Raw genomic sequence first — 27,150 nt, 5'->3', positions numbered from 1 at the left:
CATATATGCCAGTACGTAAATGTAGAGTAATTTCAGGAAGGAGAAAACTAATGGCCAGTGGTAGAGGCCAGGCTTCTCATAGCAGGTAGCATCTGAGCTGAATCTTGAAGCCCATAGATTCTAAGACATAGCAGTAAAGAGGGAATACATTCTAGGAATGGGGAGCAGTATCTATGCAAAGGCATGGGAAAAAGAAATGACATTGAATTGGAGGGGAAATAGCTAGGAGGTGTGTGGCTGGAATATAGAGTGTGTTAAGGAAAGTTAACATGAAATAAACCTAGAAATGTTGGTAGAAGTTAAGACAATTGACAGGAATAGGAGTGTTGGGAAGAGGGCAGTTTCAAGGAAGAAAATGTTAAGTTTTGGATATGATGAATTTGAGGTGCTAGGTGTACATTGAAGTGTGAATGCTTATCAGGGCAACTGAAAATAAAGGACTAATAGCCTGGGGAGGATTATATATATATACACACACACATACATACCTACACACACATGTGGGATCCATTTGCATATAAGGGTGATAATTGAAGCAATGGGAGGGGATGAAATTAACAAGCAAGATAGTATCCAGTGAAGAGAAGTGGGCTGAAGATAGTCTTGGGGGTGGGGGGGCATTGTAACTGTTTCTCCTTTGGCCAGGAACCCTGAGCATCTTCCCCTCCCAGTTTGATTTTTTTAAAGTTTTGATTAAAGGCGCCATCCTTTGGTTAAATAACACCTTAAAGAGGCCTATTCACTGAATGGGTGTTACCTCACTCAAAGTGAGAACCTGAAAAGGCAATGAATACTGAGCCATCTCTGGTCATCCTGGTAAATATCAGGCTACTGCACCCAGATGGCTCTGAAGGAGAAAGTGAGGCTGGTGACCTTGCACAGCCCTCCCTCACTCAAATCAAAGTCAACTGCAAGTCATGTCATCATTTCCCTGATGTTATGGTCCTCTTCAAGAACGAAGGACAAACACAACAACAACAACCTGGAAGGCAGGAAGAAAAGAGACTGAGATGAAATGATTGACATGCAGGGAGGACTAAGAGTAATCAGTGTCCACAGAAGGAGACTATAGAAGGATTATCAAGAAGGACAGGGCAGTTTGTCAAGAATGTCAAATGTTGCAGAAGGTTCAAGGGGAATGAAGAATGTGAAAGTACCATTTTTTGCATCTGGCACTTAAGAGATCATTGTAGAGCCTTGTCAGTACAGATGATTCTTGCCAACAATTAACTCTGCTGTCTGTGAAACATTGAGTGCATCACATATGGCTCTTCATACCTCACAATAAACCAAATCATATCAAAAAATCTATTGATCTGGCTTAATCCATAAGTGAAGGCATTCAGGCTTCTCAACATTTTGGCTTTTCTATGGCTTAGCAGGATTGGTACAGATACTAAATATTAGTCATTCATGCCTATCAGTGACCTTTCTCCTAGTCAGTGTAAATCTCTTCTTTGTCCAGAAAAATATTTAAGGATCAACATATTTAGAGCTGGAAAAGACCTTAGAGAGAATGAGTCCAGCCCCATCATTTACAGATGAAAAAAGTAAGGCTCAGAGAGATGAAACCTGAACTTGGTCTCTTGCCTCCAAATCCCATGCTCATTTCTACTACACAATGTAAGGGGGAGGAGATGCCAGGACAGTCCTTTGAAGATAAACCTTACAAAATATCTTGAGGTTAATTCTTCATATAATTAAAAGTCCCACTCTGATGTCCCACCCTGCACAGACCTGACCCTAGGAGGTGGTTGAAAACTATACCAGCAGAATACAAACTCCAGGAAGGTCCTACCAGAATGGAAAGGCTTACAAGATAGGCTTAGGAATGAACAGGCATGTAAGCTGAATAAGGTCCAGCTTAATTATATTTTGAGTGACTCACCTAAGTGACTGTTTTTTGGTTACAGCATCCTAACAATGTCATTGACTAGATATAGAGGGGCTGGGACTTGAACTGTTGAAGGGAGTAGCCTGCAGATGAAATAAGAGATCTTTGAAGCATTGAAGAGTACAATAGAAATGAAAGGGCAGGATGATGGATGCCTGTCTTTTCCGGCAGAATTCACGTCAGCTACCCTCCTCCTTCCATATCTGTCCAGATTGGAAGGACCTAAATTTATGGATACCCACGCTATGATGTCACTTATGTGCTAGATTTCAGTCATCTAAGTCTCTTGGCTTTGCTTCCAGAGAAGTAAGAATAACATGATGTCATGGAAATAATTGCTCTCTGTCAGTAGCTACAAGTTAGATTTGTTTGTTGGATCTCAAGGCTTCCTGATCTTTCAGAATAAAAAAGGCAATTCTGAAAGCTCAAGTTTTTAGTCACTCAGTTCACTTTTGCTTCAGTTAATCAGCAGTTGGAAAAACAGTGATCAGTTGATACTGAGTGGATGAATGCTGTCCTGAAAATCATTATCATGGGATTATAATATTTCCAAAAGTCATTTTTCAAGTTTTAAGATCCATTAACTGAAGAGATTCAAGATACTCATTAATTTACATTCTTGGCAAGTATCAATTTTATGATGTTTGTGTTACATATGCATATGTGTAATATAGAATATATACTATATATGTATATATAATTAAATTTTTAGAGAGGTAGTGTGACATAGTAGATAGAACTCTGAACTTTAAGTCAGGAAGACCTATGTTCAAATCCTGCAAATCACTTACTAATAACTGGTATTTATATAATGCTTTATACACATTATTTCACTAAACTTCATTAAAAATCTGTTAGGCAGGTATATAATTGTTATTACCTCCATTTACAGATTAGGAACCTGAGGTTCTGGGTTATTAATGGGAGCCTCAGGAAGCTATATTTATCTACAAAGTTATAGGCATTTTCAATGTGGTAGAGAGAGGAGATAATCTTTGATATACATATGTTCTTCTGTGTACATTTGTAGTAGTACAACATGTTGTGTCTATGACACATTATATAATATAATACATTAATTTAGTATAAAGTAATATTTCATCAAATTTCTAGCTGGTTTCCAAGTGACTTCTATTTAAGAAGAAGACAGGAGAAGGATTTTAGTTTTGAAGTTCTGATGGGTGGAAATTGTCTTTACCGGTTATTACAAAGCATTTGCATCAACAATCCTTTGTCTCTCTCCCCATTTCACATGTTTTTTTGTCCAAAGGCCTCCTCTCATTAATGATCTCAACAGTGGTGCATTCTAACTAATTGCAAAACTGCGACAAATGCCTCTTAGCCTGGCTACTCCATAAAGAAAGCAGGATGTAGCGACTCAGTAGCAGTCTAAAAGGAAAATGGTTCCTTTCTGGTGCCTGGCTTGGAATTGTCAATATTTTATTTCTCCGTAGGAGATGGCTCGTGGAAGCGAGGAGACAAACACGACCTTGAAGCTAAGCAAGCGTACTCATCCCTCCAAACAGTTACTCTACTGAGGACAGTGAAACCCGAGTTTGAGAAGTTTTCCATGGAGGTGAAAAGTTCTGTTGAGAAACAAGGACTCAATGAAGAGGATTACGTAAGTACTTGATTATGAGCCTAGACCCTTCCCATCCTGGAAAGAGTCATCTAATTAAATCAAAGGTGACAGAGTCTCCCATTCTAAACCATTTAGGACTTCCTAGGTTCTGGTCTGAAATCCACTGTTACCATCTGTGTACTTTTTGTTGGTCAACCAAACTTCCTTCTTGCCCTGTCCGCCCACCCTTCGCTCATACTTTTCTGACTGCTACAGAAAAGAAAATTGGTTTTTGTGTGTGTGTGTGTGTGTGTGTGTGTGTGTGTGTGTGCGCGCACACGCGCGTGTGCTTTCAGTCATGCAGAGCAGAGTTCTCTGGACACTCTCATCTACCTATTTAGCTGGGAGGAGAAGATCTAAGAGGGAATTCCATACTTCTGCCATGCCTCATTTCCTTAGCAGCAGGGAGAGTTATGGTTTTAAAATTTTTTCTTCCTTTTGGCACTTTTTTTCCCCTCTTAACTTGCTGCTTTCAGGTTCCTCTAGTCTACTTTCTTATGGTCTCACTTTTGCTGTAAACAACTTCTTCTGAGGACAGTACTACTTGAATTCAATTCAACAAGCATTTATTAATTATCTAGATTTTGTGAGCCACACAATTGCTAGTCCCTACAGATACAAAGACAAACTCCCCAGATTTCACCAGTCTTCAAGGAGTAATAGTGCTGATAAATTTTCTAAATCTAGACTAGACAAATTGATGTTATCTCATTGAAGGTGTGTCTGTAGAAGTTTCCATTTAGTTGAAAAATTCAACTAAGATATAGCACAGGATAAACTCTGACCCCTTCCACCCAATGTTTATCTGCTTCTACTACTGCCATTAAGACATTTTTTCATCGGATATTTGCTACTTCAATATAACATGGCTAAGACAGAATTTTGATCTTGTTTGAAAAGCCTTTTTCACAACTTAATGAAAGAGCAGTGAGGCTTGATGGACATGATTGGTTAAAAGTATGTAGAACTGCTAATGCTCACATGATCCAGGAAGTGGTTTCACAACCATCATTCATACACCAGTTTCAGAAATTGGGAGAGACAGCCTTTCTCATGGGCTAGTACAAGCCTGTTAATAAGGCCTAGGAATAATATTAATCCAGGTTAACCTCACTATTCCTTTGAGTATTATTTAATACTATAATATAACTGGGTTCAAATCCTGGCCCTGCCACCAATTAGCTATGTGGCCTTTGGGCTCAGTTTTCTTATCTGTAAAACAGGGATAACAATACTTGTACTACTCATCTCACAGGGTTGTTGGTGAAGAAAGTGCTTTGGCAAATTCCAAGTCTATATAGACTATTCTAATGCAGTATAGTGCCAGGTACATATAGTAGGTGCTTGCTAAGGGCTTGTTTAAATTGATTGACTGATTCTAAGAAAGGTAGCATAGCATAGTTGGATGGGGGAAATGACTGAAGTCATGTTCAAGGGCCACTTCTGATATGTAATGTTTTGTGACTCCAGGGAAGTTGCTTAACTTCTTAGTGCACCAGGCAGCTCTCTTAATACTTTAGATTACATAACAGCTACTGATACTCGTTGGTAGAGGGTATTTTCAAAGGGAATTCTCCTGCCAGTGAAATCACAGGCCTAAAAAATTTGCTGTCTATTATTTTTATGTATAAATTATTTTCTATACCGAAATATATGTGAGCTATCATTATTATTATTACTATACTATCTTATAGAAGGTCATAGAAAGGTTCAATATGAACATATATGTAGAGCCTATATCAAATTACATGCATCTTGGAGTGGGGAGAAGAAAAGATGGGGAGAAAATTTGGAACTCCAAATCTTATGGAAGCAAATGTTGAAAACTAAAACTAAATAAATAAATAAATGAATAGATAAATAAATGATGAATGAATGAATGAATAGAAGGTCATAGGGTCTAGCGACTAAAAAGCATGCTTATAAAACACCATTGCAAAATATAAGGTCTCTGTGTTAAAGGAATAATACCTACTATAAGAGCAGCAGAGGTAAATACTTTGTAATAATCTGTATTATGAAGCAAGTAGATTTATGTAACATACATAGTGCAAATCATCAATTATGTTATTTTTTAGTATTCTCCAAATTCCTCTGTTCTAGAAGTCTGAAAAGGGGCAAAAGAGACCCAGGGAACTGAGCATGAGTATTTGATTTGTCAGGGTTCTAGAGTATGCATATTCTCAGTGGGTACAAGAAGCTTGTCAAAAAACTACGGGGAATATTTAGTAATCAACTCTATGATCCTATTGAACCTGTTTCAAAACTAAAAATATTAGGGAAAATATTTGTGAATTGCCGAGAAAACAACTTTATGATACTAAAAAATGTTGTTATATACCAAGAAAGTTATCGTTATTAAAAATTTATCTCTTCTATATTATTCTTGTGTATACATGGAAAACTCTAAAACCTATTCTTAAAACCAAGAGATAGGAGCAACAAAAAGATTGGGAACCCCCAGTTTCAGTTGACCACTAACAATTCTAAGGGTCATTAAAATGAGAGAAATTACAGTTCTTGGGGGTTCTGCTATTATATGATTTCAATTTGTCACCTAGAACAGCAAAAAGTACTTAAGTATTATAATAGCTGATGTATATAGAGAATCTTAAGATTTTCAAAAAACTCTACAAACATTGTCTCATTTGATTGTTTTGTCAGCTATCCTCCCTGATATGTTGTCTCTAAAATGTTGTTTAGAAAGCAATATAAAGTCTTCTCTCAATTATCTATATGTGGTTAGATGCCTTATAGGTAAATATTGACCAAAGGCTGGCTTCCTAGTCTCACCCAATAGACTTTTAGGCCATTGCCCACATCCATCAGTTGGCACATGTTCAAGGAATGTAATCTAATTTTAATAATAGCATATGTAAAACCTGGTTTGGAATGCATTATGACTTTTTGTAGTGGATTTACTTTCCCAAGTCAAATATAAATAACTATTTGCTATTTTGGATAAGCTATAATATTACTTCTCTCTCCATTGGTGGGATAATTGAAGGGTGACTCTGTGAGTAAATAATAAACAGAAAATAGAGAAAGATGTGTCACCTAGTCTGTCCAGCAGACAGACATTAGTGCAAGATTTCCTCTCTGTTATTTAAATATTATAGTCTTTCTACCATTCCTATGAATTATTTATTCTTAAAATTATTTTAAAATCAGGTTTTTCCCTTGTTAGTAATCAACTCTAGAGAAACTTTACACTGTGATTCCCTATGATCATGCTTGATGATACCCCTAATTTAAAGTCCTTCCCCACAGTTATGCCAAGGATTAACTTTTATCATAGAAAAATAAAGCTGGAAAGACACTTCCCCTGACCTTCGCTTTTGCAGGTGAGGAAACTGAGATCCGGAGAAATTCAGTGATTCATACTATTATTGAAGAAACTATGACTAGAATTCCATCTCTTCCACAGCTCTAGGCATCCAATAATAGTCTATATGTATATCTAATAATAGTCTCTGCTCTCCCACCTGAGCTAACCTGGAAATATAAGCTGAAGTATTTTTTTCTCCACACACACATTCACACATGCACATTTACACATGCAAGCACATAAACGTGCATGCACACACACACACATACACGTTCACGCACATAAACATGCATGTGCACAAATACACACACGTGCACACATGTATACACACACACAGAGGAATGCACAATTTTAACATAGTACTGTAATACCTCCATACCCTGTGCTCACACACTTGTAGCAGTAACAAGGTTCCTTCCATGCCTCCTGATTCTGCTGTAACCTGCTCACTCTGTTGCGTGTGAAGTAGAATAAACTGTGCTAATTAAATGATCCATACTCTTCTATTACATAGTCAAATATTTATTCCATACCTAAGGCATGGAAGCTTCCTCTGCTTCTGTGAACCACAGCACACATCATAGCTCCTTTCTTTAGTCTCTGATTGTCATAGCTTCTAATTGTATTCCTTGTCTTCGACACCCATTGGAGACTGAAGGCCTGTAATTTACTTGTAGTCCTTGTGGCGTAGGTAAGGGCCTATGACTCACCTGTAGTCTTGATATTGAGGGGGAATGGCAAGGAGGGAAATAAGAAATTACCCTTAAAGGCTGAGGAGGAGATCTGGAATTGCAATGGAAGTAAGGGTGCAATTGAACAACGGGGGTAGGAGAGGACTGTGGCAAGGACCACCAAAAGGGGAAAAAGAATAAGGGTAATGTCTTTTGGATAGGATGTGACATATTTTTCTATTTGCTATGAAAATTTAGTTCAGTTCTTATATTTTGGCTAGTGCTGTACTTGAAAGTAGGGGCAGCTAGGTAACACAGTGGAAAGAGTGCTAGGCCTGGAGTCAGGAATACTCCCTTCATGAGTTCAAATCTAGCCTCAGACACTTACTAGCTGTGAGAGCCCAGGCAAGTCACTTAACCCTGTTTGCCCCAATTTCCTCATCTGTAAATGAGCTAGAGAAGGAAATGGCAAACCATTCCACTGTCTTTGCCAAGAAAACCTCAAATGGGGTCACAAAAGAGTCGGACATGACTAAACAACAATGAATATATGGAGTTAGCATCCAGTAAACTTAACACCATCTTCACCTGTGGTATAATAAAGACTGGTTTGCAGCAGCACAAAACATTGAGATGAGAGATGCTGAAAGTCACTTAACTCTGTTTGCCTCAGTTTCTTCACTTGTAAAATGAGCTGGAGAAGGAAATGGCAAACCACTCCAGTATCATTGCCAAGAAAACTCCAAACAGTGTTACAAAGAGTCAGACATGACAGAAAAATGGCTCAACGACATACTTGGAAATATATTCTGCCTAGCTAGGGCCAGCTCAAACTATATGTAAGATCTGCACTTACCGTATTAGGCCTCTGGCAGTGAGGTCATCCCAGTAATATGTTACACATAGCTTTCTTCAGAAAACCTGAATTTTATCAGAAGGTTTATTTATCCTGGCTGCGGTTGACAGAACTGGGCATGCAATACTGTTACTGCTTAGCATATTGTAGAGAACAGCCTGCTTGGCAAAGCTAATGGATTAGCTGTGGACACAGCTTGACAAATGAGGGTGTCACTAACCGAAGAGCTTCCTGCCTGAGTCTAATACTATTCTAAAGTTTTGGTCTTCTTTAATATCTGTCATTCCACCTCTCCCTGCTTTCTCTCCACCCCATTCTCTCTTACTCAGGATCCATTAATAGGAATAAAGGAACTGTTGTGTTCATAAGACAGCTCTCATTGAAAATGTATCAGCTGTCTGTGATTTGATAATCAGAGTTGTGACATGGAAATGGAGGTCCTTTGATAGTAGTGACCAGGCAAGGTTAACAGGATCAGCGAGACAGTTTCTTAGCATTTCTTGAAAATACGCAAATGGATTCATAAAAGTCTATGATGCCAAAATATTAAAGCCCTCAACAGCTGTACTTCTGAACCTCCTTAGTGAAACAGCATGTAAGTGTGTGCTAAACACTCAGACTGGATTTGCCAGCAGAATCCAAGCCAATTGCTGCTGTAGCAGAATAAATCTAGTGCTTTTGTAAAAATGCCCAAGTTGCCCAGACAAAAGGGATAGAATCTTGTCAGCTCAGTTGCTTGTCCTTTAGCAGGAGGTCTCAGTACATCTGTGAGGCAATAGCTTTTTGTTCCTTTAACGTGACCATGTTAAATGTATCCACACAGATGGCATTGCCTTTGCAATTTTTTTTCTTTTTTAATTTTAAAAAAAATTAATTTTAGTTTTCAACATTCACTTCTGCCTTTACCATTTTTTAGAAACCCTAGAGAATGGTTGTTCTTATCTTATCTCATATTATATATCTAATATACACACACACACTATATACATATATATGTGTGTGTGTGAGAGTGTGTGTGTATTTAATTCATATATATATATATATGGAGAGAGAGAGGGGGAGGGAGAGGGGGGGGAAGAGGAAGAGGGGAGGGGGGAGGGAGAACAAGAACAATAGTGTCGTACAGACAACTCTATCTCTTCAAAGAATGTGAAAAATACAATGATGGTGTCATCTTGTCTTATGCTATTTAAAATGGTACCCATTAAAATTTTTTTTTTCTTATATTTTAAAAATGAGGCAAGGATTAAAAAGAAAATATGAATGGAAGAATTCTGGAAACTATAAATACCAGGCCATGGCCCATAAATCTATCACTAGAAGTATTAATGAATGGTGGTGGGAGGAAGATAGAGTATTGTAAAGTTACTCCAATGGAAACTGGCTGATGGTGTTGAAGATGTAGCAGTCTGTATGCTGTCTCAGGATAGGATGCTTTAAGTTTTTTTAGTTCATCCCACTTCTAATCTGATTAATGTGCTGATATCATTTCAGATGGCTGGATATCCATTCTATTTTTAGTTAGATGTTTTAATTAAATATATCCAGGGAAAGAAATTCTGTAACCTACTTTGGTAACCTTATTCAGTATTTTAATAATCAATTATAAAGTTCCGTTTTTAGTCTAGCCCATATCCCACCAGCTGAAGTCTCTTTTTTCTTATTCTATTCTTATTGGAGATACAGTGGCCACTCATCCTTCTCAGTGCAAACCACCTTTCACATAGCTATTATTTCATACCCAAATGTGAATATCCATATGTGGCTACTTAGAGCATAGTGATGAGGCCAAAAACATGGTTTTGATGGTATTGAAGTCATCACTAACCTATCATTAAACAAGGAAAGCTGAGAGAGAGCGCTTACAGATCAATGCAAGTCAGCTGCAACTTAACCAGAAAAATAATATATATCCTAACAATGGTGGATTTATCATCTTTGTATGTGAAAGAAAGTATAGTCTCTGGCTACCTGGCTAAAAGTGCTCCTTCCCCAAATAGCTTTTGCAAGAGCTTCACTTAGAAAAATATTCTCTTGTGTATTTTAGAAATCCATTGTCGATGCAAGTAGCATCTTAGGTTCCACTACGGAAATTGATTTGAGCAGGTTTAATGGAGCAGAAGGCATGCCAAGGCTTTAAACCAGCTGTGAGTCAGGATAAAAAGATTAGATAAGAATAAGATGAGAATAGGATAATAATAAAAGGGAGTTATTGGGCAGATTATTTAAAATAATCCCTATCTAATGTGTTATGTGTTTGTTCTCTCTACTGCCTTCCCCTCCCCCCATAGTATTTTCTTAAAAGAAAGCAGAGGAACATTGTGAGGGGAAGAGAGGAGGAATACATTTGTTAGAGAGGGTACTCATGATGGGAAACCTTAGCTACTTTAGAATTTAGCCTCCTAAAGGGAAGCTACTGTAGAGAGTTGGTTCTCTGAATTAGACCTAACCACTAAGTGCTCTCAGTAACCTATCACAGCACTTCTGCTGAGGCAACTCAATTCTTAAAGGAAGCAAGTTTAGAATGGCTTTTGCTGATCTGAAACTTTAATCTGCTAGGTCATATAAGCTCTATTATTTCTGCAGATGTTTGTAGGATTCTTGAAGTCCTCTTAAAAAAAGAGCTAATGTAGTGTAACAAAAGCTCTGAAATGAAACGTCAAAACCAGTCAAATACTAAGCATTACAACGGTTGAAAGGATTCCTTAAAGAGATAAACTTGGAGCTTGAGAAAACTAAGGATGCTTAATGCTTCTGTTTAAAACAATACATCAGAAGATATCTTTAGAAATATTCACTGCTCATGTTTTAAAATACAAAAGACCAGCTTTTCTTTAGCTTCTAATTGGACATTGATGTGTAGCATTCAACTATCAGGCTATGCAGAACACATTTTTGTGTACACAAGTTAGCTAATTGTTGTCTAACTCAGATTTGTAAAGCTCTGTATGGTAAAGTTGACCTAGAATTTTCAGAAATTGCCTTGTGTGATCTCAACCATGTGTCTTGGGTGTTGTTTTTTTTAAATTTAGAAATAATGTTTTGGTTATAAAGTACACAAAAAAAATCTTTTTTTGTTGTTAAATAATGCTGCCCCCTTAGTATTTTGATTTTGACTTTAGACTAAGTTTTATCCTTCTTAATGCTACCTCTGTTCCTGACTTAAGGGAGAATTTGGTAAATACTGTTTTATTTCTAACCAAGTATTCTGAGCAGGGATGATTTTATAACCTTGATATTGCTCTTTTGAGGTTAGCTGGCCACCCATAACTTGTTTTTTCTTCTTATTGAAGAGCTGAAAATTTAACTAATTAAACAAACATTCCAACAGTGCCTGTTGCACAGCAGTATTGTTAGTGAGTTAAGGAGGTGTTTGAAAATTCTCTCTTCTCCATCCTCTGATGCATCCAAATATAGAGGAGGAAGAATGAGGTGCCAGAGTATTTATCTAGCCAAAGAATGTGAGCAGAGGCAAGGTTTAGTAAATAATAGTTTAGCTAGGTCAGACATTACCTTTTGGAAATTGAAATGTTTTCAAAAAACATATTAAGTTCTGTAAGTCAGGAGAAGGAACAGCAAGATAGACTCTGATGCTGAAAATTCTTAATTTAACAGCAATTATCCAGAAAAGAAGGGTAGGAGGTGACATCAGTCCTGAAGTTTGCCAGATCAGATCATCCCTCCAGCCTTGGCTTCCCGGCACTGTTGTCTTACTTGCATCATCCAATTGAATGGGGACAGCACTCTCAGAAATAAATTTTGAAAGTTAGCTATTCAGCCAGGCTAATGAAAGAAAATAGCAAAAACAACCCAAAAAGCAACATATGCAGAGCTGTGTTTGCCCCACATCAGGCAGGCAAGGTCATTGACTGGTAACTGGAAAGCTTTTGTGGCTTTCCAGTCCCATCAGAATAAGAACAGGCTGGAAGGCTTCCTTCCCCATCCCCCAGTCCCCTTCTCTTTACAGTTGGTCAGGGAGTAATTTGTCCAAATGAAAAGGCCTATTCAGGGACTAGATCGCTTTACTAATTGCATTGAAAGAATAAAAGCAAGCCACAAATTGGCATTCCAGAACAAGAAAAAAAGATTCACATGCCAACAAATTCATAAGATTAATTCTATTATTGGAAAGTAATTAGGAAGAATAAAGGTGCTACAGTGAAAGAAAGGAATGACTTTTTAAAAAATGATTTTCCAGTTCAAAGAAAAAGGCTTTTCTAAAATTTAAGATGTAAAAAAGTATGTTATTTTAAACACTTGCAAAACAGAGGAAATGTGAAAAAAATTCATTCTGTTAACTCCATTAGCTTTGGTTTATTCTTCTAATTATGCTAAAACAAATAAAGTCAGTTTTGTTAAAAAGGTCTAATTCAATTAGGAAACACTAAGTATCTATTAATTAAAGACTCTTTTTCTTGTCTTTTTTTTTTTTTTGGAGAGAGGAAGGCAAGGCAATTGGGTTAAGTGACTTGCCAAGGTCACACAGCTAGTAAGTGTCAAGTGTCTGGGGCTGGATTGAACTCAGGCCCTCCTAACTCCAAGACTGGTGCTCTACTCACTGTACCACCTAGCTGCCTCACTTTTCCTTGTCTTTCGCACATAAGTTATTTGCTTATTGGCAGGGTTGAATGTATTGTTTCCCCAAACACCTGTGATATGCTATCATGTTATCATGCAGAGGCATGATCAATTGTTTGCAAATGCAACTAGATTCTGCGAAAATTTTTTGTGAGGCTTCCACAGTGTCTGTGGAAGAGAAGCTCTGCCCTTCACAAATGATACACTCTTCTTGTTAGTTTAAAACATTTTTTGTTTGTTGTTTCATGTCTGACTCTGTGACTCCATTTGGGGTTTTCTTGGCAAGGACACTGGAGTAGTTTGCTATTTTCTTCTTCAGTTCATTTTACAGATAAGGAAACTGAGGCAAACAGGGTTAAGTGATTTGCCCAGAGTCACACAGCTAGTAAGTGTCTGAGATATAATATAGGGAAAAACTGGATGAGCAAACTTCTCTCAATGCAGGTAGGCACCTTCTCTGCAACCTATATTCTTAAAGTTGCCTCAGGCACTGAGAGATTAAATAACATACCCAGAATCACACAGCTGGTGTGTGTAAGAGGCAGGACTGGAACCCAGGCAAGTCTTCTTGACTCAGAGACCTGTTTTCTAGCTATTAAGCCACTCTTGTGTCTCAAATTAATTTAGGGATGAAAATGTTCTTTAAAAGTCAATATATGCTATTATAAAAATACAACTCTTTACCTACACAGTACCAATTTAATTTGAAATATGTATACATCATAACCTGATTACAATGCTACCTATGTGGTCCAATGGTACAGCACTAGGCTTGGAATCAGGAATACTCATTTTCATGAGTTCAAATATAGCCTCAGACACTTACTAGCTGTATGACCCTGGTCAAGTCACTTAACCATGTTGCTTCAGCTTCTCCTCTGTAAAATGAGGTGGAGAAGGAAATGGCAAGGCACCCTTATATCTTTGCCAAGAAAACCCTAAATAGAGTCATGAAGAGTGGGACACAACTGAAAATGGCTGAACAACACCAGTTTAATTTGAAATAATATACATGTTACAACCTCATTATGATGCTACATTAAGGGAATTTATAGGAAAAGTGGTGAAGTAGGCAGACTCTTCCTTCTTCATCTGCCCTTTTCACCAACATAAAGCCAACCCCTACAATGGGTTCATTTCTCGCTTCCTGTCCTCTGTCTCCTGGTGAAGGAGGAGAACAGTCTAAGCTCCTTCAGAATAGAATTGAAAATATTGCCTTTACTAGGTATATTCACATTTTTAAGAAAAGAATCTTAAAAGGACAATGCTTACTCCAAAGAGGTGATTCAGTAATGTTGGTATTTTTCAGGCACCCCTATTGATATCCCAGCTCTGTTGCTTAGTGCCTGTGTGATGGTGGGAAAATTACTTCCCTGGAACTCAGTTTTCTTATCTGTAAAATGGAAGGGTTAATAGGAAACCTCTGAGTTTCTTTCTAGTTCTAATTCCTAGTATCCCATGATTCTTCATTTTGAATGGAGGTTTTCTCCAGTTCAGATTATCTTCAGTAATTGACTTCCCTGAGCCAACAGAGGATTTAGGTCTTAATCACAGACCAAAAACTGATTTCTGCTCTATAGAAAATAGTGCTATGGTCAAATGTTATTGTTTTCCAGCTTATTCTTAATAGAAATACTAAAAGATAGGGAAATCCTAAAATCGTACAAGATAAGAACAGCATGACCTCTCCCCGCCCCCCCATCAAACAGTTAGGTGGATCAATAGATCAATCATTCAATATTAATTATTTATTAAATGCTTATTTTGTGCCAGATGTTGCACCAAACACTGTGGATACAAAGAAAGGCAAAAACAGTCCCCGTGTTTGAGATGCTTACATCCTAATGGAGTTGACACCATGTAAATAAATAGATACATACAAGATGGCTCTGGAGATTAAACTTAGAGAAGTATCTATCAATCAACAAGTGTTTATTAAGTGCTTGCTGTGTTCTAGGCACTCAGCTAGGTGTTGGGGATATAAGAACAAAGAATGAAACAATCCCTACTTGCAATGAGCTGATATTCTAGTGGGGAAGACAAATGTATATGTAAATATGAAGTAAATAAATACAGATATATAAAGTGGTTAAATATGAGGTAGTTTGGGAGAGAAGACACCAGCAGTCAGATGGGAGTGGGGGATCAGAAAGATTTCTTGCAAAAGATGGTGCTTGAGCTGTTTCTCTAAGGAAGAGAGTAACTATGAAGTAGAAATAGGGTGGAAGTACATTTAGGCACACAGGATGGTCAGTGAAAAGGCATGGGGCCAGGGGATGTTGGAATGTCATGTGTGAGGAATAGAAAGAAGGCTAGTTTGGGTGGAGCACAGAGTGATGAAGGGGAAGTAACACTCAGTGAAGCTGAGAAGTGGTTAAGATCAGATTGTGTAAGGATTTAAAAGCTAAAGAGAAGAATTTATATGAGATCCTAGAAACAATAGGGAGCCACTTGTGTTTATTGAGTAGGATAATGACATAGATATCCACTTAAGGAAAACTACTTTGACAGTATGGTGTAGGATGCAGTGGAGTGGTAAGGGAGTTCTGATTAAGGGCCAGTGCAATAATCTATGCAAGAAGTACTGAGGGCCTAAATTAAGACTGCAGACATGTAAGTTGTGAAAAATGTGCAAGTGTAAAAACTGAGATTAGGATACATGGGGAGGGAGAGCAAGGAGTCAAGGATAATGCTGAGGTTATGACCCCAGGATCCTGGAAGGACAGTGGTGCCTTTAACAAAAAATAGGGAAGTTTCGAAGAGGAAAGGATTTAGGGAGAAAGATAATGGTTCTTGTTTTGGATATTTTGAGTTTAAGATATCTCCAGGGTATCCATTTTGGAATGTCTAATACACAATAGAGGAGATACTGAGGCTGGAGAATGAATGAATGAATAAATATGTGTATTTATGTACACACAATACATATAAAACATACATACATGTTATATGTATATACATATGTACATACACACATATATGTGTATATATACACACACACACACACATACATCATGTCAATGATGAACAAACAAAAGAGACTGAGAAGGATTGGTCAGACAGTCAGGAAGAGAAGCAAATGACTGGGGGATTGGGGAGGCCTCCTGTAGAACTTGGTGTGTGAGATGAGTCTTGAAAGATCCAAGGATATATATATGTATATATAAATAGATGGATCTATCTATCTATCTATCTATCTATCTATCTATCTATCTATCTCTATCTACATAGAGATAGATAGAGATAGACAGATAGAGATAGAGATAGATAGATATGGTTTGAAAATGGTGGTTGAATAAATATTAATTGTTCTAATAACTGCTTATATTTATATAGTCATTTATATTTTACAGAATACTTTCCTCACAAATCTGTGAAGTAAGCAAAGCAAATATTATCTCCATTATAAAGAAAAGTTCGTGACTTTCCCATAGTTACACAGCTAGTAAATGTCAGAGCCAAGATTTGAACCCAGCATTTCTGATGGACAATTCCTGACCTTTTCCTATTGTACCTCTAATAATAATAGTGGATGACTCTGGGTTGCTGTTGTTGGGATGACCATATGAAAGCCATGTTAAAAGAAAGTTAGTCTTATTATGGTCTGTAGGATGAATTGGAGATGGAGAAAGCATGAAGGCAGTTGTTTTTGTGCTTTCCATTCCTGGGAAAAAATAAGCTTAATTCCTTTCATCTGTATACCACTTTCAAAACCTTTATTTTTACTTTTCTTTTTGATCTCTCCCACAAGTTTTTTCATGTTAGATTTTGGAGCTAGTCCTAATTCCTAGTGAAATTGATGGTTCTATCTGATTTGTTTTACTTTATTTATTCCTACATAAAGCTTTCTTCTTTAGTATTCTATCGTCATCAATCAATCAATCAATAAGTGTCTGCTTTGCCTTTTACACTTGATTGGATATTATAGGGTTTTACACAGTGTGAAGAAGACACTATTTGTATCATCAAAGACTTTACAATCTAAGATAAATCAGTAGCATATTCCTTGTGCTAACTAAGGGACATGAATGCCCAGTCATACACTGAAATGTAGAGACAGTTACACAAAGAACAACATACCCATAATAGTTGCAATCAAGAGACAGAGAATAGAAGCTAGGGTTAGTTATAGGCAAGAGTTGATTCCTGTTTTTGTTTTTTTCTGGGAAGTCTTCAAGGATGTGGGATTTTGGTTCTGCTTTCTGGGAGGTAAGGGAAAGGTTTTTTGAAAGAGGGGAGCTGTTGCATGGATACATGCCTAACTTAGAGGTAGGAGAATAGTAAATGTAAGTTCAGAAAGCAGAGGAATCTTCCACAGCTAAAGGAGGATGGAAGAACTAGAGTGAGTATATTGGGTGGTTTGGGTGATTATGCCTAAGGATTTTAGGGGGTCACAGTTGAAGACAGGAGGCATAGGATGTCAGAGGCTGGTATATCTCAGATGACAGACTGACTATATGATTCCTTAGGCCTCTTTTATCTCTAAAAATATGATTTCAGAATGATCAGGGGTTGTTTATAGAGTGGCTGAAAAAATGTTGGATTGTTGCAGTGCTATAGAAATGGTAGTGAAACAACGTCAGGCATGATGAAAAAGCAAAATACAGAGCTATGTTCATTTGAGCGATGATGTGAGCAGAATCAGGACTACCATTTCCTTTAAAAGCTATTAAAAACTATGATCAATACAGTAACCATTCATGATTCCAGAGGAGCAGTGATAAAATATGCTCTGCATGGCAGAGAAGTTTTGAGATTTAGGGTGTAGAATAAGACATATACACAGACACATGTGTGGAGACACACATGCATGCACACACACATATATATGCATATACATACATGGAATTTGTTTTGGCTGAAATTTGTTTCATCCTCTTTTTTTTCAATAGGATAGCTGTTTCTAGATGGTTTTACTTTTTAAATTCATATCACAGTCAGGTTTATCCCCCTCTTTCTTATGAGCTCGACAATTATTAATAAGAATGTTAGACATACATTTTACATTTTATGTTAATGTTATAGAACATATATAAGGGATTCTTATGAATCCCTTATAGTCAGTCTTTGGTATATACCTTATGTTTCTCTTGATTCTTGTATGTTGAATCTTCTATTAAGTTGGGCATTCTTTTTAGCAAAGTCTTGAAGTCTGAAGGTTTATCAAATGTCCATTTTTTTCATTCAAAATAACACTGAAATTTGAAGGGTATGGTATTTTCAGCCAAAGCCCCAGGTCTTTTGCTCTTTGATACATTGTGTTCCAAGACCTGCGGTTCTTTAATGTCTCTGCTGCTAGGTCTTGTATGATTCTGATTGTGGTACCATCATATTTAAATTGCTTTAATCTTGATGCTTTTAATATTTTATCCTTGAGCTGGTGGTTTCAGAATTTGACTATGATATTCCCATGAGTTTTCCTCATAGGATCTCTTTTAAGTGGTGTTCAGTGGATTTTTTTCTATTTCTACTTCCCTGCCTTGTTCCAATGCTTCAGGACAATTTTCTTTAATTATTTCTTGTATTATTGGATCAAGATTCCTTTTTTTGATCATACCTTTCAGTTACTCTGATTATTTTTATATTTTCTCTTCTTGATCTATTCTCCAAATCTGTTGTTTTTCTTATATTTCACTTTCTCTTCTATTTTTTCATTATTCATGTTTTGTTTAACTATTTCTTGATCTCTTATAATTTCACTGGCTTCATTTTGCCCAATTCTAATGTTCAAGGTGTCATTTTCGTCCTTGAGATTCTGGATCTCCTTTTCTAATTGGTTGACCTTCCTTTCATAACTTACTTGTTTTTCTTGGCTTATTTTTTTTTTTTTAGTTTTTCCTCCATTTCTGTCATTTGATTTTTAAAGTCTTTTTTTAAGATCTTCTGTAAATTTTTTTTGGGCAAGTGACTATTTGACATTGCTCTTTTGGTTTCTTTACTTCAATATCTTCCTCTGAGGATGAACCCTGGTCATCTCTATTCCTGTAATACATCTCCTGCGGTTGGATTCTTTCTCCTTTGCCTGTGCATTGTGTGTGTGTGTGGGGGTGGTGGTGGTAATGACTTGATTTTTGTAATACCTCTAGTCCTGGGGTATGGGAAATGGTGCCTCTTGCCCCAAATCTTCAGTTCTCTTCCCTAGCCTGTAACCAAAACCAAACCTCCAACCTCCTGTAAGTGCCCACAGCCAACGGCTTTCTGCCCCATTGCTTATGCGCTCACCGGGCGTGTGCTGGTTCCTTCTCGCCCCCACTGCTCTTCGGAGCACAGCTGGGTCTGGCGTTCCTCGTCAGCAGAGGTTCCCGCAATCTTCGTGGGCTCAAATGCACGACTCCCCTCACTATCCCTGGGTGAAAAGTTCCAATGGCTGGGGCCGAGGTAGCCTCTCAAACCAACTACCCCTGGGGCTTGTCGCTAGTTATTTAAGCCTCTTGCCGCTTGTTGAAACGGAACCTAACCTGGAGGTGTTTACTCCTGGCAGGGACCAAACCTGGTCCTGGGGTTTTTCTTCAGATCCTCTCTAACTGTCCGAGGAAGATCCTGATTGTGCCCCTATTTTTCTTTGTCTCCACCCACACTTTGTTCGCCCTAAGGTGCTATTTTAACTCTTTTGTGGGGGAAAATCTTGAGAGCTTGGAGTTTTCTGACCTACTCTGCCATCTGCCCAGAATCCTCTCCCATGCTCCCATTTTTGAAAAATGGCAAAAAGTAGAAACCACATATGAATAATTTGTTATTGAGCTCTGAAAAAATATAGAGTGGATTAGTAAATAGATGGTTCATTAGACTTTAGAAAAGAAAGCAATAATTGTTGGGAGACACCATTAATTAACTAAGAGCAAGTTTTGGCAAATACACACACGCACACACACACCTTTCTGAAAGATTTACTTGACCCATTAGTTTTATAAACAGCTTTTTTTGGTTAGTTGTTTCAGTCATGTCTAACTCTTCATTACCCCATTTGGGGTTTTCTTGGCAAAGATACTAGAGTGGTTTGCCATTTCCTTCTCCAGTTCTTTTTACAGATGAGGAACTGAGGCAAACAAGGTTAAGTGACTTACCTGGAGTCTCACAGCTAGCAAGTGTCTGGGACCAGATTTGAGCTAACAAAGACGAGTCCTCCTGATTTCCGGCCCAGTGCTCTATCCATTGCCCTACCTAGCTGCCCACTCCACCAATAGCTATAGAATACTATTAGGATGTCACAGACATATTTTTGTTTTTTAACAAAGTTTCATTACATATCTGCCTGGCCTTTGACATATCCTGACTGTGTGGGACTGAGCAAGTTACTTAATTTCTCAGTCTTCTAGGCGATTCTCTGAGACTGTCCAGTTTAGAGAAGACACAGACATGCCAGGGGAGAGGAAGATCCTCACCAGAAGCTTTCTCCAGTCATGAAATGGCACATATAATCTCCATTCCTTGTTCCATATAGATTTCAGCAAGATGTTTGAAAAGGGCTTTATGAAGGTCTTGTGGATGTAGGAGAAAAGAGCACCAGTTTGGGAATCTGGCGACATTGATACTAGTCCTGACTCTGCTGCTAACTAGCTGTGCCACCTTGTCACTTAAATTCTTGAACTTTAGGTCTTTATTTGTAAAATGACAAAATTGGACTAGATGATCTTTAAGATCCTTTCTGCCTTTAAAAGTCCATGCTTCTAAGATGGAGAAATGTTTGGCTAAATAATTATCAAGTTAGATAGCATTGTAGCTAGTTGAAATTTTAACCTAGAGAATATTAATTATTGATTGATGTTAGCCTAGAGGAAGGTCTCTAGTATAATATAACAAAGCTTTGTCCTCAGGCCTAATCTATCTGAGTTTTGTTATTGTTGTTTCTTTCAAATTAGTGATACAGAAAATATATGCATCAAGTGTACAGATGACAGAGTTGGGAGGCAAAAGCTAGTAAGTTAGATGACAGAATAAGAATTTTTTAAAATTATAGGTGGCTGGATGTTGTTGGGTTTGTGTTCCAATCGTGTCCAGCTCTTCATGACCCCCCTGGAGTTTTCTTGGCAAAGATAATGGAGTGTTTTGCCATTTCCTTCTCCAGCTCAATTTATAGATGAGGAAACTGAGGCAAACAAATTTAAGTGATTTACTTAGGGACACATAGCTAATAAGTGTCAGAGGCTGGATTTGATCTCATGAAGATGAGTCCTTCTCACTTCAAGCCTGGCACTCTATACATAGTGCTACTTATTTGCCCTAGGCTGGGACACCATGCCAAAACCAAGACGAAATTTAATGATTTGTAAATATCCTTGCTGTAGATTAAAAAAATAAATTGTATCAAGTATAAGATGGAAGAGATCTGGCTTGATAACAGCACAAGTAAAAAGATGTAAGGTCTTCATCTGACCACAAATTCAAAGTGAGCCAACATTATTAGATAGCTACTAAAAAAGTTAATGCAATTTTGAGCTACATGAATAGAAATCAAGCATGCAGAAAAAGGAAGTCAATAATCCAGTCTCCTGCACCATTCAGACCACGTCTAGAATACAGTCTTTAGCTCTGCTCTCCAGATTCTGAGATAACCATTTACAAACTACAGAGCATGCAAAAGAAGGTGACCGAGATCCTGAGGGGTGTTTGGAAATCACATCCATAATGAAAATAGTTGAGGAAACTAGAAGAATAGTTGAGGAAACTAGGAATGTTTAGGGGACCCACGATGGTTGCTAGCTTCAAATATTTGAAAGGTGGTTGTTGTAGACTCAGTCTTCCTTCTAGAAGGTAGGATGAAGAACAATTAGTGGAGATGACAGTAACTCAGATTTCAGATAATAGATGGAAGAACTTGCTGACAGTTAAACCTATTCCACGGTGAAACAGAATGCCTTTGAAGTAGTGAGCACCGTGTCACTGGAAATGTTAAAGCAGAGTCATTTGGATGTGTTATAAAAGTGTTACAAGAGAGTGTGCTGGATGACTTTTAAGGTTTTTTATTAAATTGAATTTGACCTTGAGAAACACTAAAGTAGTCATTTTTGTGAATAATCATTGATTTCATGGGTTACTTTTGTTCTTCATCTTTTGCTGCCATATGTGCAAATAGATAGGCCTTCCACATCATATACTTGGTGAATTGCTCCTTTTCCCCGAGTCAGTAACTCTGTACTTGGTCATTTTAAATTCATTCTAATTTTTTTGCTTCTTCACCTTCATGAGGTTGAAAATTTGCATACTAATCCCCTCATTGTAGCCATCCTTCAAATTGGGGGGAGGGGAAGCATGTCTTTAAGTTTCCATCACGAACAATTTTTTTTATTCTATCATTCAAACTACTGATGAAGTATTAAATCTCTCTTGGGTCCAGGATGAGCTTTTAAAATCATTAGTTGATGAAATGCTCTTAGGTTAATAATGAGTCATTGAAACTATTTCTGGATTTAGGGCCTCAAAAGTAATTTTTTATCTTCTAATAAGATCATAGAATTTTGAGAGTCTCCCTCATTTTGCAAATGAAGAAATTAAGACTTATAAAAGTTAAGTAATTTACCATAGGTTGCAAAGTAGCCGAGACTAAATTTGAACCTCTTCTCTACAATTCCAAATCCAGTGCTCCTTATATTATACCATGCTGCCTTTCTAAGTAGCAGAATTCACTAGGCTTCTTCCCCCTATTTTATTGAGTCTTTATTTGGGATCAGTATCAAAACTAATTTTTTAAAGTCACAATGTATGTCTTTTTTTTCCTTTGTGAATCTCTTTTCCTCTAGCAACTTTCTTGACTTTTCACTTAATTGGAGCTCAACTTCATTCTAGTGGTCATCTCATTGCCATTTTTGTAGTCGTTATACGTATTGTTTTCTGTTCTGCTTATTTCAACTCAGCACTAGTTCATGGGAAAACTTCTCATGTTTCTCTGGATTCCTTCTATTTGGTGTTCCATACTGCACAAGAATGTTCCATTCCATTCACATATCATAAGCTGTTTTTGTTTTTGTTTTCCATCCATTTCCCCAGTTGATGGGCACAGACTCTGTTTTCTGCTTCTTTCTACCACAGAGAGTGCCGCTATACGTATTTTGATATGTGTTGTACATTTGTTCCTGTTTTTTACTTCAGTAGGATCTCTGAGTCAAAGAATATGCATGTTTTAGCCACTTTTCTTGCATGATTCCAGATGTATGTCCAGAAGGGTTGGACTGCTTCACCAATCTATAGTACCATCAGTGCATCAGTGTACCTGTTTTCCCACAATGCCATAAGATTTCACAAATGAATTTATCTCCCTAACTGATGTTACACTTGGCTTCCATATCACTTTTCTTGGCAGTGTTTGGTGATTGAGGTAATCTCTAGGCTCTTCTATTTACCTTGTGATGTTGATAATTTTATACTGATTAAAATTCTTAGGAAATGGTTATAATTTACGTCTGCATTTTTTCCTCCTTCCATTTCTCATTTTTGGTGTTGACAGCTTGTTTAACTAGGTAAGTGAGTTGTTTTAGTTGTATATCTTTTTTTCTTTTTTGATCATTGCTCTTTTAATAATCAGTTGTCTTATTATATTTAGACACCTTATTTGAAAATTGCTTCCCTATCACTAAGCAGCCATTTATTGTCTATTAACATATAATCTGTTTCATTTTTAATGGTTTTTTTTGGCCATGATGACTTATAAAATAGATAAATAAGCAAAATTACTTCCAGTCTTGCTCTCATTAAAGGAAAGTATATTGGTATAGCAACATTTTTAATTGTGAAACTTTTTTACTTGGACTCGTAATTTGTCTATGGGGGACTTCAGTTTCCTTATCTGTAAAATGGAGATGGGACCAGATGAAGCCAAAATAATTTCCAGCTCTTAAGATTCTATGCCTTCTTTCAATTATTCCCCAGTGCCCTATTACTTCCTGGGTGATTACTAATTAGCTTTTAGGTAGATTTCAGTCATTTTACAAGTATAGAAGTTTACTTCAATGACTATTGAACAAACAAGAAGCTGCAGATTATTCAAAGGACAATATCATATTTAGGGCAGCTAGGTGGTGAAGTGGATAGAGCACTGGGAGTCCTGAATTCAATTAGGGCCTTGGACATTTACTAGCTGTGTGACCTTGGGCAAGTCACTTAATGTTGTTTGCTTCAGTTTTCTCATCTGTAAAATGAGATGCAGAAGGACATGGCAAACCATTCCAGTATCTTTGCCAAGAAAACCCCAAGTGAGGCTATAAAGAGTCACAATACTAGATGACAACAAAAATATTATATTTGGCCTTGTGGGTACACATCAAAATCACCAGTAATTCTTGAAAACAATTGTGAATTGCAAATATAGAGTCTTTGCCTGAGTTTTAAAGCCATGTGCAATTAGCACTGGTTATTCTTTTAAAAAGTTGTGATTTCATTGATGTAGGATGCTCCTAATGTGGATCAATGTGAATCAGCAACTTAGCTCTAACCTTTGGTCTTAGAATATTGTCTGTTATAACAAGAAGCTGGTTAAATGACTTGCTGTTTGTGACACAGCCAATATAATGTCAGATGCATGACTCGCACCCAGTACATCCTGGCTCTAATGTTGCCTGCCAATCTACCATATCATACTACCATCAAAAGGTGTAATTCAGTAGGAACAAATGTGAAGTCTTATACTTGGGTTTGAAACCTCAACTTCATAAGAATAAAATGGGGGTATGACCTCCCCCTGAAAAAAAATCTGGGGGGTTTTAGTGGATGTTTAGTTCAATACCAGTCACTGGTGTGATCTGACAATCAAAAAAGCTAATGCAATCTTGAGTTGTATTAAAGGAGGCACAACTTCTAGAAACAAGGAGGTGATAATCCCATTTAGGATTTTCTACAACCCTGGGGTTTGTTTTAATGATATGGTATTCAACCTTACAAGCTTAGTTTTATCTTTTGTTCCTGTTTTCCTTACACTCAATTAAAAATTACACTTGTAGCAACCTAAGCAATTTCCGCCCCCACTTCCCCTTTTTTTTTCCTCTCCTGGAATTCAGACAATATTTTTTAAAGTCTTATTCACACTAACAAAACAATTTCTTTCAAAGGCATAGATAGTTGGTAACTTAATAGTTACATAGCTTAATGGCTAACTTTTTTCTTAGGAGTAATTTAGGTGGTTAAGGAGATATGAGGATTAAAAAATAAATGAACACTGATGATAGTGGCAGGCCAGGAATAAGGAGGCCTGGCCCTGCTCCTGGCCCTGGGAAGCTGGGCGATCTTAGATACTTCCCTCAGTTTTCTTACAGATAAAATAAGAAAGTTAAATCAGGTCACCTCTAAGGGCTTTTTTTCAGCTTTGTGATTTATTGTTTCCTCAAGTCACTAGGCGCAGTTAAAATAATCCATGCATCTATCTACTTAGTAATAGAAAAGAAATTAAGCATATGCAGAAGAGACTGGCTCATATCACAATGTATCCTTTTCAGAATTAAGCCTACTCTATGCCACTTTCCAAAATCATTGGAAGCTCCCGTATCTGAGCCATAACCCTCCTCTGTCTAGAATACCACATGAGATTTTGGAAGCTATACAGCAATAAATAATAGTACTTTGTGTTTTTATGGTGCTAATTATTGAACTGTATTATAAAAGTTTCAGGGAAGATAACTATTTTTAGTTGCTGAAGGAAATGGAACAGCTTTTTTAGGAGGATAGATAGAATGAAAAATTAGTATCCACTAAGGTTAAGAAGAAATAGAATTCAAATCAAGAAAGTATAGCTATAAGGAAACAAACATGTATCAACTGGGTTTGAGTCCTGGCCTCAGCCCTTCCAAGTGGTATGACTATGGGTAAGACCTATAACCTCACAGAGCCTAGTTTTCTCATTTATAAAATGAGTATGACAATATTTGCACTGATCACCTTAACATATTGTGAGAAAAATGCTCTGCAAAGTTACATGTAAATATTAGCTGTTATTATTGGTGGAGTATAAATTGAAAGGAATAATACCCAGAAGGACAATTTTAAGATAATTTCAATGAAATAGCAGTTTACAGCTGTGTAACTCATCATTGGGAGGCAAATAGGTGGCCCAGGGAATACAGCACTGGGCATGGAGTCCGGAAGAACTGAATTCAAATCCAGCCTCAGATCCTCACTAGCTGTGTGACCCCGGGGGAGTCACTTCACCCTGTTTGCCTGAATCCACTGGGGAAGGAAATGGCAAATCACTCCCTGTTTGCTTTAGTCCAGTGGAGAAGGAAATGGCAAATCACTCCAGTATCTTTGCCAAGAAAACTGCATGGACAGTATGGTTCATGGGGTCACAAAGGGTCGTGCATGACCAAACAACTGAGCAAGAACAACTCATTACTATTCTATCTCCTACACTTGAATTGCTTACCGCTTTGTCCAGATCGTGCCTTGTCAACCCCAACTTTGGATTACCCACAACATTCTCCTAAGTCTCTTTCCCATGCTGCTGAATAGAGCTGGAGAAAATAAAAGAACTATGATAATTGAATCATTACAAATTTAGATTACATAACCTTAACTGGGCTCCACTGAAGCAAAGCAGTCCTTTTATACGTCCATAATAAATTCACTATTCTACTCACCACAATATTTATTTCACACCTTTTCATCCATCTTCAAGTTTCCCAAGGCACTAACTCCTCCCACCCTCTCAGCGGTACCCTCTCATATTTCACTGAAAAAAATAGAGGCTCTTTGCCAAGAGCACCCTCTTTACCTCTCTTGATCTTCTCAGATCTGTTCCCCAATATGTCCACTTTCACTCCTGTCTCACATAGCCCTTCTCCTTGACAAGACAAATCACTTTGCATGTAGCCTTGATCCTATCCCCTCCTGTATGCTCTAGTATTGTCCCAACTATCATCCCTACTCTTTCTCTATCAGTCCCTCCCTACTGACTCTTTTGCTGCTGTCCACAAACTAGCCCAAGTCTCTCCTCTCCTAAAAATATCTTTACTTGCCCTAACTGTTCCTGCTAACTGTTGCCACAGCTTTCCTCCCGTTCACGGCTATACTCCTTGAGAAAGCCACATACGAAAGCCACCATTTTGCAGATGAAGAATCTGATGCTCAGAGTGGTTAAGTCCATATTCATGCTGCCAGTAACTGTCAGAGGCAGGATCTGAACCCAAATTTTCCTGACTCCAAGTTCAGCACTAAAGTTGTAGCTAAAAGGAAGGATGGCTCATGAAGGATTTGGCAGAATTCAGGCTTATCATCTATCCA

At 37.5% G+C, this 27,150-nt stretch overlaps 1 protein-coding gene across 2 annotated transcripts in view; it reads left to right on the top strand.

Moving 5' to 3' along the window:
• NPR3 (natriuretic peptide receptor 3) overlaps nucleotides 1–27,150 on the top strand; it is an 87,310-nt gene that overhangs the window by 28,172 nt on the left and 31,988 nt on the right. For both annotated transcript variants that reach the window (XM_036740999.1, XM_036740998.1), the window contains exon 3: nucleotides 3,349–3,515. In XM_036740999.1, coding sequence (XP_036596894.1) covers nucleotides 3,349–3,515 — 167 coding nt within the window. The remainder of the gene's footprint in view (nucleotides 1–3,348; nucleotides 3,516–27,150) is intronic.

Source organism: Trichosurus vulpecula, chromosome 1 (genome assembly GCF_011100635.1).
Source record: "Trichosurus vulpecula isolate mTriVul1 chromosome 1, mTriVul1.pri, whole genome shotgun sequence".
Lineage (NCBI taxonomy): Eukaryota > Metazoa > Chordata > Mammalia > Diprotodontia > Phalangeridae > Trichosurus > Trichosurus vulpecula.
Note: the sequence above shows the minus strand (reverse complement) of the source record. Positions and strands in the feature narration are given on the sequence as shown.